Below are 11,693 nucleotides of genomic sequence, written 5' to 3'. Positions count from 1 at the left end.
TGGCTATGGCCTAATTTAACCCAATGAGTGTTTTTTGTGCAAAAATCTTCTCTCATGGGGGTCCCTACATGGCATATCTTTTCAAATGGAATCCACGGGCTAATTAGTGTCATTTTGGGGGTCCTTGACATGAAAAAGGTTTGGGAACCACTGGTTTAAACCAGTGGTTCTCAAAAGGTTTTCATGTCAAAGGATTCGTCAGGCGCCGACAAATCCTTCTGCAACTATCTTGATGCTATATGATTATTAGCCGAGAAACCACCGACTACACTGTGTGTGTGTGTGTGTGTGTGTGTGTGTGTGTGTGTGTGTGTGTGTGTGTGTGTGTGTGTGTGTGTGTGTGTGTGTGTGTGCGCGTGATTGTGCATTACATTCACCCATTCACACACCGATGGTGGAGAAAACCAATGCAAGGCACAAACCTGCACATCGGGAGCAATTAGGGGTTCAGACTAGTCTTGCTCAAGGACACTTCGACACTAACTCTGGGGGAGCCCACAGGAACCTCACAGATTTCCCATCCTAGTGCTGTTCTATACCGGCCACTGGTCGCTTGTTTCTCTCACAGAATGTGGCAACGGCGCTGTGAGAACTCAGAGGGGAACACACACGCACACGCACACACACACACACACACACACACACACACACACACACACACACACACACACACACACACACACACACACACACACACACACACACACACACACACACACACACACACACACACACACACCGCCTGAGGGGCAGCCAGCATATAGAATAACACTGTACTCTGAGAGAGATGCCATTATGTATGATTATTATACAGTACAGTTCAATAACACTGTACATACTGTACATACTATATAAATACATATACAACACTGTACAGTTCATATACAACACTGTACAGTTCATATACAACACTGTACAGTTCATATACAACACTGTACAGTTCAGAGACGAAAGCAAAGTGAGACACACTTTTGCATCATGTCATAAACGACATAATACGGTACGATACAGTACAGTACAGTACAGTACGATACATGAGCCTCAACAAAATAATGGTAACTACTGTTCCCAAGTGTAACAACTCGTTCGTACAGTCTGCGTTCCAGTGTTGTTTTTATTGGCAGGACATTTCGATTGTAGTTTTAGTCGTATAGTCTCTCGAAAAGCTTCCATTTAGTTTTAGTCACATTTTAGTCACCTGGAATGTCTTAGTGTTAGTCTAGTTTCAGTCGACTAAATCTACAGTTGCTTTAGTCGACTAAAATGTATTTTGGCGGGCCTCAATGCCGTCGTAATGACTGTTTATACACTTGCTGAAAATAGCCGATCTGCAAGCTTTTCAGCATGCAACCAAGTGTTAAAATGACTTATACTGGATCTCTTGTCCACTAGTCCCTTCCTATAACATCTTAGTCCAGTTTTTATTTGTTGACAAAATTGTCAGTATAAATAGTCTTAGTTTTAGTCATCGTAGCTTAGTTTTCATTTTGTTTCCATTTAGTTTTCGTCAGTAAAAAATGGTAGTCGACGAACATTTTCCGTCTTAGTTTTAGTCGACGAAAACAACACTGCTGCCTTCTCAGTAAAGAAGTCATTCAGACAGTCTGCCTTCTTTAACCCATTTTGGAGTTGATAAAACAAAGGCTTCTAAATCCTAAAATTTTTCTGAAAACCATGTTTCTATGTCAGTGGTACTCAACCTTTTTCATGTCAAGGACCCCCAGAATTATCTCTATTTGGCCACAGACCCCCATCTCAAAATATGTAGTTCCAGGGACCCCCCCAGAAGCAAATATTTTAGTTAAAAATGTTCGCTCTGAAATATATATTCAAAGATTTGTGCCACATTTTCACGACTTTTCCAAAATAGCAGACCTACAAGCTCGTAGCGTGCCACTCGCTGTCACAGACATGCGTAAAGCAAGTTCAGTCACTCCTCACACTCACTCCATCTTCATACCGGCTATTCAAACTGGAAGTCTGCACTGCTCATCCTGCTTGCTCGCTTGTTGCTGCACCCCAGCTACCACCTGTCTCACCCTCCTCCTCCGCCCCAGCTACCACCCAGCTGTCGTTTTGGATCTGCTGTTTAGGTACCTGGGATTCGGAGTCCCTATGGTTGGGACTGATCAGAGTACCTAAAAAGCAGATCCAATTCATCGCTAAACCATAATAAATATATCGTTTTACATTCAATAAATTAGACGGATGGTAAAAATGAGTTTTACAGATGACTCAAACTATGGTTGAAATCAAATCAACTGTGCTCACATGTATAGTTTCTGACTAATGTCTGTCTAATTTTGTTTTGTTTCACAAGTTAATGTAATGGCCGGGCCCCACGTAAAACACTTGAGGCCAGGGCTACCATGAGCTCACAGCGCATTGCGACGCGTTGTGAGTTTGTAGATGTTTGGTTTATGCTGGGGACCTGGGGTTCATAGTGGTTTATAATCAGAGTCAGATTATCCTTCTCTCTTTATACTTTATTGTATGCGTCAAGTTGCACAGGCATCCACCAGCAGTATCGGAGATCTGTTTTCCTCTCCATCATGATCTCAATCTCCCTCCATGTTACAACATTGCCTGGTAGACACACTCTATAGATATGATCAATTCAAATGACCGTAATATCAAAAACCAACAGCCATTAAGCCATCGGTAATGTTGTACACACACATTGTAGTGAATTCCAAGTAGTTTAGAGACAGTTTCGGCAGGGAGCCATTATAGTTTGGCAATTAATGTGCCGTCGCTATTTATCATCATGCAGGATTTACACACTGCTTTTAGCTCCGTATTCATTTCCATGTTTTAAACTGTATTTTCTGTACGTTTGAAACCGCTATGGTTTCATTTGGCTTGTGTTGTGTGTATAAACTCTGCACAATCATACCCCACTTCCAAACGAATGGTGTCGGTAGCCTACTTGGAATTCACTAAAAGGTGTTCTATAAACATCATTGATGAATGAATGGCTTTTTAAAATAAGTTTCATTGATCATATCTATAGAAAAGTGTCTCTTACCATGCAAATATATCAGTCCATTGTGTTGTGTTGGATCATGTCCATGCAGTCAAGGAAAACATTCCGATAGGACTCTAGGCTTGTTTCTGCAGCCTCACTCCCAATCTTCCGCCGTAGTCTGAAAACCCACCTCTTCAGACTCCACCATGGCCCGTATAGCACTTGCCCTAGCCTAGACCCTTAGATAGCACATTATGTAGACTTAGATAGTATTTTAAACAGACTTATAGCTTGTTATGTAGACAGCTCTAGAATTGCACTTTATGTAGTCATAGCACTTTATAGTACACATGTATAATATATTATATAGTATAGTATGTATAGTTTACATAGATACTCCACTGTTACGTTCTTAGTTTACGCATGATTCATGATAACTACTTTTTATATATGTGATGTATGCCATGCTTTTTGTTATTGCTTAATGTAAGTCGCTCTGGATTAAGAGCGTCTGCTAAATGCCTAAATTGTAAATTGTAAATTGTTTCATTTTCTAAAGTAGCGTTCCCTTGTCGAGTGGCCACAAGGATCGGTGCCTGTGATCTGGCAAGCCATGACGCCTACTTTTAAAACTATTATTTTAAAGCATCTGCGTTTGAAAACCCAACTGTTTATTTTCCGGTTGGGAGAACTCTGAACTTTCCCCTATAGCTCCACCCCCCAGCAATATTGACGCCCCTGATGACACATGTCCGTGGGAATGTATTCTCCACAGGTAGGCGGGACATATGAAGGTTGAAATGGAACCGTGGTTTCTGATTGGTCTGTGGTGCGGGTTGAGGAAAAACACCAGTTTGACGTATCAATGCGCACTGCGCAGCTACTGCTGTTGTCATGCAACGTCCCCTTATCATTCACTAAACTCACCCCACACAGCTACTGCTGTTGTCCTGCGACGTCCCCTTATCATTCACTAAACTCACCCCACACAGCTACTGCTGTTGTCCTGTGACGTCCCCTTATCATTCACTAAACTCACCCCACACAGCTACTGCTGTTGTCCTGTGACGTCCCCTTATCATTCACTAAACTCACACCACACAGCTACTGCTGTTGTCCTGCAACGTCCCCTTATCATTCACTAAACTCACCCCACACAGCTACTGCTGTTGTCCTGCAACGTCCCCTTATCATTCACTAAACTCACCCCACACAGCTACTGCTGTTGTCCTGCAACGTCCCCTTATCATTCACTAAACTCACCCCTATACACAGCTACTGCTGTTGTCCTGCGACGTCCCCTTATCATTCACTAAACTCACCCCACACAGCCGTCATTTTTTTTGTACTACTGAATATGACAGTGGACTACTGAATCGTTTACTTTTTACCGTAGGTTTCTACTCTCAAGTCTCAAACAGCGCTGTTTTTCGACAGTGAGAAGCATGGACAGAGTGGCGCTGGCTGATGACATATCAGCAACAACGTGGCTACGTAACAGCTGACGTTATGAGAAGCGAGTCAAGCAGCCTCTGTCCAGACCGAGTAGCGAGTGACAGAATCATGGAACACAGCGATTCAGGCTGGAACCCAGGTTACCAGTAAGGCAGAAAGGCCTTGAAAGGCCGTGAAAGGCCTTGGGAACACTACTATATGCACCAAAACTCATTTCACACAGATGTTTTGAGTGGTGCCAGCCACTCCTATAGACAGCTGTGTGTGTCCCTGGCTGGGTCTGTCCCTGTGTCTGTCCGTCGAAATACGGAAATAGCGTTTGTTGGCCACCAAGTGTCACTGTTGCGCAGCCACACGCGCGCACGCACGCACACACGCACGCACGCACGCACGCACGCACGCACGCACGCACGCACGCACGCACGCACGCACGCACGCACGCACGCACAGGCCACGGAGGAGGGCTTGTACAGTATAGTACAGTATAGTACCACAGCAGGAGTACAGTACAGCTCAGTTCAAACGGGTCTGATTTTTTTTGTTACTTTTGAAACATGTGACGTGACAATAAAGCTGATTCTGATTAATATCCCCCCCCCCCCCCAAGCGCTCAGGTGGCACAGTGGTAAAGTCCCCGCCCCCCCACCACCACCACAGAGGTTGTGGGTTCGAATCCACAACCTCTGCACACGAACACAACCAGTCAGTATAGGATACGACAGCAGTGAAGACACAGAGATGTGTGTGGGGAGGAATTAATTGGCGGGGGGGGGGGGGACCAGTAAAAAACGAAAGAAAATATCAACACAAAAAAAAGTACCTTTGCGGGTTGCTGGTGAGTGGCGGCCATTTTGAGGAAACGTCTCTGAGTGGTGAGGGCGTCGCGCACCATCTCCGCCTGTCAATCATACAAAGAACACAAAGATTTATAGGAGTAACAACATGTGCACATGCACGCACTACAGGGGGGGACGTGGACGTGCACCAGGACAACAGCAGGCACACCAAGGCCCGCCCCCGCTCGATCATGATTGGCGGAAGGCCCCTCTCTATCCTGATTGGATGAAGGCTGGGCCACCTAGCCAAAAAACGAAACCTACGTTTTTTTTGACCCCCAGGGGTTAACTGGGGACAGGGAGGAACTCCTTATATGGTCAGCACACTCTATAGCGTCGCAGTCCCGCCCCCTACCATGGACCAGGAAATGATTCTCCGTTCATTTTCCCCATAGACATTTCAAAAAGTATTTATTTAAAGACGGTTACGCGGCGGACAAAGCCAACTCGAGTCGTGACAACTCATGACAACACAAACAATATTTTGGACCAAACAAATAATTACAAAGAAGAAAAAAAACAAAAAAAGTGTTGTAACCTGCCGTTTTTTTCTTCTTTCTAATTATTTGTTCGGCCCAAAAAATTGTGTTTGTTGTCATGATTTGTCACTACTCGAGTTGGCTTTGTCCGCGGCGTAAACGTCTTTAAATAAATACTTTCTGAAATGTCTATGAGGAAAATGAACGGAGAATCATTTCCTGGTCCATGGTAGGGGGCGGGACTGCGACGCTCTATAGAGCGTCACAGTCCCGCCCCCTTGAGAGACCGGGAAAATAATTCCCCGTTCATTTTCAAAAAGTATTTATTTAAAGACGTTTACGCCGTGGACAAAGTCAACTCTTGTCGTGACAAATCATGACAATAAACACAATGTTTTGGGCCGAACAAATAATTAGAAATTTTTCTTCTTTGTAATTATTTGTTTGGTCCAAAACATTGTGTGCTTAAAAGGTCTTTTTGAAATGTCTATGGGAAAAATGCATTGGGAATTATTTCCTGGGCCTGGCGTCGTCATGAAAGGGGGCAGGACTGCAACGCTCTATAGTAGGGAGGATTATCACAACAAAACAAAAAAATAAGTGCTATTTGAATTAAGTGAAATCACTGAATATACCTTTAAGATGGACTGTTCATGGGAAGATCTGAATATATTATAGAACACAACGATTTAAGCATTATGATATTCTTTAGCTATTGAAAAATAGCAGATCTACAAGCTCGTTGTAGATCTGCTATTTTTGAAAAATCTTGAAAATGTGAAATTCTTTTGAATATATATTCTTTCACAGCGAACATTATTAACTCAAATCTTTGCTTCTGGGGGGGTCTCTGAAACAACATATTTTCAGATGGGGGTCGGCGGCCAATTACAGATAATTCTGGGGCTCCGTGACATGAAATATTTTGAGAACCACTGACACAGAAACATGAGGTTTTTTCGGAAAACTGTCAGGATTTAGAAGAAATTTAGTAGAATGTGGTCTCAGTCCTAAATGGGTCAAGATGGACTGTGCATGGAAAGATCTGAATACATTATATTCAGATGCACGGTGGTGTGATTTACTGTCTGCATAATACTGTACGCCAGGTGTTAACACATGTGTGCGTTCTCTCTGATTCTGTGTCTCTGGGCCATAAAAAGAAAAACACCATATAAAGCTAATACACTCGCACACACGCGCACACGCACGCACGCACGCACGCACGCACGCACGCACACAGTGTTTGAGCATGGGCTCAGCCAGCCGTGTCCAATGTGAGTTTGGGAAGAGACCTTCGGATGCGGGCCAAGGGAACCCACTAGGGGGGGCTTTCTCCATAAAAGGAGCTCTCCCAACTAAGAAAGCCCCCTCGCGCACGCACGCACGCAAGCACGCAAGCACGCACGCACGCACGCACACACACACACACACAGTGATGGTGGCCTGAGATAGAGAGCATCTTCTTTTAAACCTGCAATCGGTTAACTTTCATGTCGTATGGCCGGGATGTGAACCCCGCACCAGAGACCTGCACGTTTCTTCTTTTTGTTGGTTTAAAATCTTTACGGGCCGCTATCCCCTCCAAATGTCTGGCTTTTGAAATGGCGTCATATCATATGGCAGCCAATTAAGTCTATGGACTTTATGATGTTTGTTTAGAGCATTAACACTTTGACCCATTTAGGCCTGACGTCAAAAAACGTTCGCTCTGAAAGAATATATATTCAAAGATTTGTGCCGCATTTTCTGTAGGTCTGCTAAAATAGCAGACCTACAAGCTCGTAGAGCGCCACTCGGTGGCGCGCTATGAGCTTATCTGCTATTTTTCAATAGCTAAAGTATAACATAATGCTTAGTTAAAACACCAAAAGGGGTTCCCGTTCAGAATGGGTTAACACATTAAGACCGTAGGACGTGTACAAACGTCATATCTAATCCAAGTGGACGGAAATTCATTTGGCCTCTCCTTCTGCACCGTACTCCTTGCTGTGTTGCGCATGCACCGCGCTGCCGTTCACTTCCTTGTTTACGGCTCAGAAAATGAAAATATGAAGTTCCAGGCACCCCCCAGAAGCAAAGATTTGAGTTAAAACGTTGAAAGAATATTTATTCAAAGATTCGTGCCACATTTTCACGATTTTTCAAAAATAGCAGACCTACAAGATCATAGCGCGCCACCGAGTGGCGCACTACGAGCTTGTAGATCTGCTATTTTTCAATAGCTAAATTATAACATAATGTTTACAACACCAAATGGGGTTCCCGCCCAAAATGGGCTAAATGTCCCAATGGAGCGTCACAGTCCCGCCCCCGAAACGCAACGCAGCGCAGCGCAACGCAACGCAATGCATCTTGCATTCTGCCAATGCAAGGCAATGCAGAACATCATACTCACATGTTCAGCTACGTCCTCTCCCAGGGCGCGGCTCCTCTCCAGGTATTGGGACACGGGTCCACTCAGTAAGCGGTCGAAGGCCTCCACACCCTGAGCCAGAGCTGTATGGGGAGACAAGGGACGGATATATTACAGACGTCATCTTCATTGTTGTTCATAAATTCAGAAATACAGACGTCCTAAGTGCTGCTTTTATCCCATTTAGTCTGTATAAAGAGGGCTGTTCTATTGGATTTTTCTGGCACATCTCTCTGAGTTTAGCCACTAGGTGGCGGCATGTCTTCGGATAAGGTGTGTATTTGTTTACTGAGTTAGTAAGGTTGGGCGATGGGACGAATATATATCGTCAATCGTGGATTGGATGAGTCCATCGCCGAATATTTTTATTAGGCGATTTTATTTTATTTTTTTATTTTGCAAAATAATACTCAACCTTACCGAAAATTCAACTCTTCAAATGTATACCTCGTTCTTCTCTCCACAACCCACCTGCGCCAAAACGAGGGAACTCGTCTTTCTTTCATTTCATTTAATCCAGCATTAAAAAAAAATGATAATCGTTAAAACGACCAGGTTAAGGTTGGTGAGGGATGCATTAAAACGACCGGATTAAGGTGGATTAAGGTTGGTGAGGGACACAATAAAAGGACCGGATTAAGGTTGGTGAGGGACGCGTTAAAACGACCTGATTAAGGTTGGTGAGGGATGTGTTAAAACGACCGGATTAAGGTTGGTGAGGGACGCGTTAAAACGACCGGATTAAGGTTGGTGAGGGATGTGTTAAAACGACCGGATTAAGGTTGGTGAGGGATGTGTTAAAACGACCGGATTAAGGTTGGTGAGGGAGCCCAGGCGGTGGCGTAACCGTCTGGGCACCCGACTGGTAATCCAGTCGCAGTGTGCCGCGGGTTCGACTCCCGAGCCCGACACGGCCTTTACTGCATGTCTTCCCCCATCTCTCTCCCGTTTCCTGTCAGCCTACTGTCTGTCCCTTCAAAAACCAATAAAAGGCGTAAGCCGCAAAAAAATATCTTAAAAAAAAAAAAAAAAGGTTGGTGAGGGACATGTTAAAACGAAAGGATTAAGGTTGGTGAGGGACGCGTTAAAACGACCTGATTAAGGTTGGTGAGGGACGCGTTAAAACGACCTGATTAAGGTTGGTGAGGGATGCGTTAAAACGACCGGATTAAGGTTGGTGAGGGATGCGTTAAAACGACCGGATTAAGGTTGGTGAGGGACATGTTAAAACGACCGGATTAAGGTTGGTGAGGGCCGCGTTAAAACGACCGGATTAAGGTTGGTGAGGGACATGTTAAAACGACCGGATTAAGGTTGGTGAGGGATGCGTTAAAACGACCATATTAAGGTTGGTGAGGGATGCGTTAAAACGACCATATTAAGGTTGGTGAGGGCCGCGTTAAAACGACCATATTAAGGTTGGTGAGGGATGCGTTAAAACGACCATATTAAGGTTGGTGAGGGGTGCGTTAAAACGACCTGATTAAGGTTGGTGAGGGATGCGTTAAAACGACCTGATTAAGGTTGGTGAGGGATGCGTTAAAACGACCTGATTAAGGTTGGTGAGGGATGCATTAAAACGACCGGATTAAGGTTGGTGAGGGATGCATTAAAACGACCGGATTAAGGTTGGTGAGGGATGCGTTAAAACGACCGGATTAAGGTTGGTGAGGGATGCGTTAAAACGACCATATTAAGGTTGGTGAGGGACGCGTTAAAACGACCATATTAAGGTTGGTGAGGGCCGCGTTAAAACGACCTGATTAAGGTTGGTGAGGGACATGTTAAAACGACCGGATTAAGGTTGGTGAGGGATGTGTTAAAACGACCGGATTAAGGTTGGTGAGGGCTGCGTTAAAACGACCGGATTAATATTGGTGAGGGACACGTTAAAACGACCAGATTAAGGTTGGTGAGAGATGCGTTAAAACGACCATATTAAGGTTGGTGAGGGCCGCGTTAAAACAACCTGATTAAGGTTGGTGAGGGATGCGATAAAACGACCGGATTAAGGTTGGTGAGGGATGCGTTAAAACAACTGGATTAAGGTTGGTGAGGGATGCGTTAAAACAACTGGATTAAGGTTGGTGAGGGACGCGTTAAAACGACCGGATTAAGGTTGGTGAGGGATGGGTTAAAACGACCGGATTAAGGTTGGTGAGGGACGCGTTAAAACGACCGGATTAAAGTAGGTGAGGGACGCGTTAAAACGACCGGATTAAGGTTGGTGAGGGCTGCGTTAAAATGACCGGATTAATATTGGTGAGGGACACGTTAAAACGACCAGATTAAGGTTGGTGAGAGATGCGTTAAAACGACCATATTAAGGTTGGTGAGGGCCGCGTTAAAACAACCTGATTAAGGTTGGTGAGGGATGCGATAAAACGACCGGATTAAGGTTGGTGAGGGATGGGTTAAAACGACCGGATTAAGGTTGGTGAGGGATGCGTTAAAACAACTGGATTAAGGTTGGTGAGGGATGCGTTAAAACAACTGGATTAAGGTTGGTGAGGGGTCCGTTAAAACGACCGGATTAAGGTTGGTGAGGGACGCGTTAAACCGACCGGATTAAGGTTGGTGAGGGATGGGTTAAAACAACTGGATTAAGGTTGGTGAGGGATGGGTTAAAACGACCGGATTAAGGTTGGTGAGGGACGCGTTAAAACGACCGGGTTAAGGTTGGTGAGGGACGCGTTAAAACGACCGGATTAAAGTAGGTGAGGGACGCGTTAAAACGACCGGATTAAGGTTGGTGAGGCCTGCGTTAAAACGACCGGATTAATATTGGTGAGGGACACGTTAAAACGACCAGATTAAGGTTGGTGAGAGATGCGTTAAAACGACCATATTAAGGTTGGTGAGGGCCGCGTTAAAACAACCTGATTAAGGTTGGTGAGGGATGCGATAAAACGACCGGATTAAGGTTGGTGAGGGATGGGTTAAAACGACCGGATTAAGGTTGGTGAGGGATGCGTTAAAACAACTGGATTAAGGTTGGTGAGGGATGCGTTAAAACAACTGGATTAAGGTTGGTGAGGGATGCGTTAAAACAACTGGATTAAGGTTGGTGAGGGACGCGTTAAAACGACCGGATTAAGGTTGGTGAGGGATGGGTTAAAACGACCGGATTAAGGTTGGTGAGGGATGGGTTAAAACGACCGGATTAAGGTTGGTGAGGGACGCGTTAAAACGACCGGATTAAAGTAGGTGAGGGACGCGTTAAAACGACCGGATTAAGGTTGGTGAGGGATGGGTTAAAACGACCGGATTAAGGTTGGTGAGGGATGCGTTAAAACGACCTGATTAAGGTTGGTGAGGGATGCGTTAAAACGACCTGATTAAGGTTGGTGAGGGAGGCGTTAAAACGACCGGATTAAGGTTGGTGAGGGATGCGTTAAAACGACCGGATTAAGGTTGGTGAGGGATGCGTTAAAACGACCTGATTAAGGTTGGTGAGGGAGGCGTTAAAACGACCGGATTAAGGTTGGTGAGGGAGGCGTTAAAACGACCGGATTAAGGTTGGTGAGGGATGCGTTAAA

General features: G+C 44.8%; 1 protein-coding gene across 1 annotated transcript in view; it reads right to left on the bottom strand.

Moving 5' to 3' along the window:
* The window catches only part of cap2 (cyclase associated actin cytoskeleton regulatory protein 2), a 63,684-nt gene that overhangs the window by 34,016 nt on the left and 17,975 nt on the right, over positions 1–11,693 (bottom strand). The window contains exons 3-4 of the mRNA XM_079523268.1: positions 8,137–8,237; positions 5,244–5,321 (exon numbers count right to left, since the gene is read on the bottom strand). Of these exons, the coding sequence (XP_079379394.1) occupies positions 5,244–5,321; positions 8,137–8,237 (179 nt within the window). The remainder of the gene's footprint in view (positions 1–5,243; positions 5,322–8,136; positions 8,238–11,693) is intronic.

Source organism: Electrona antarctica (assembly GCF_951216825.1).
Source record: "Electrona antarctica genome assembly, chromosome: 15".
NCBI lineage: Eukaryota > Metazoa > Chordata > Actinopteri > Myctophiformes > Myctophidae > Electrona > Electrona antarctica.
Note: the sequence above shows the minus strand (reverse complement) of the source record. Positions and strands in the feature narration are given on the sequence as shown.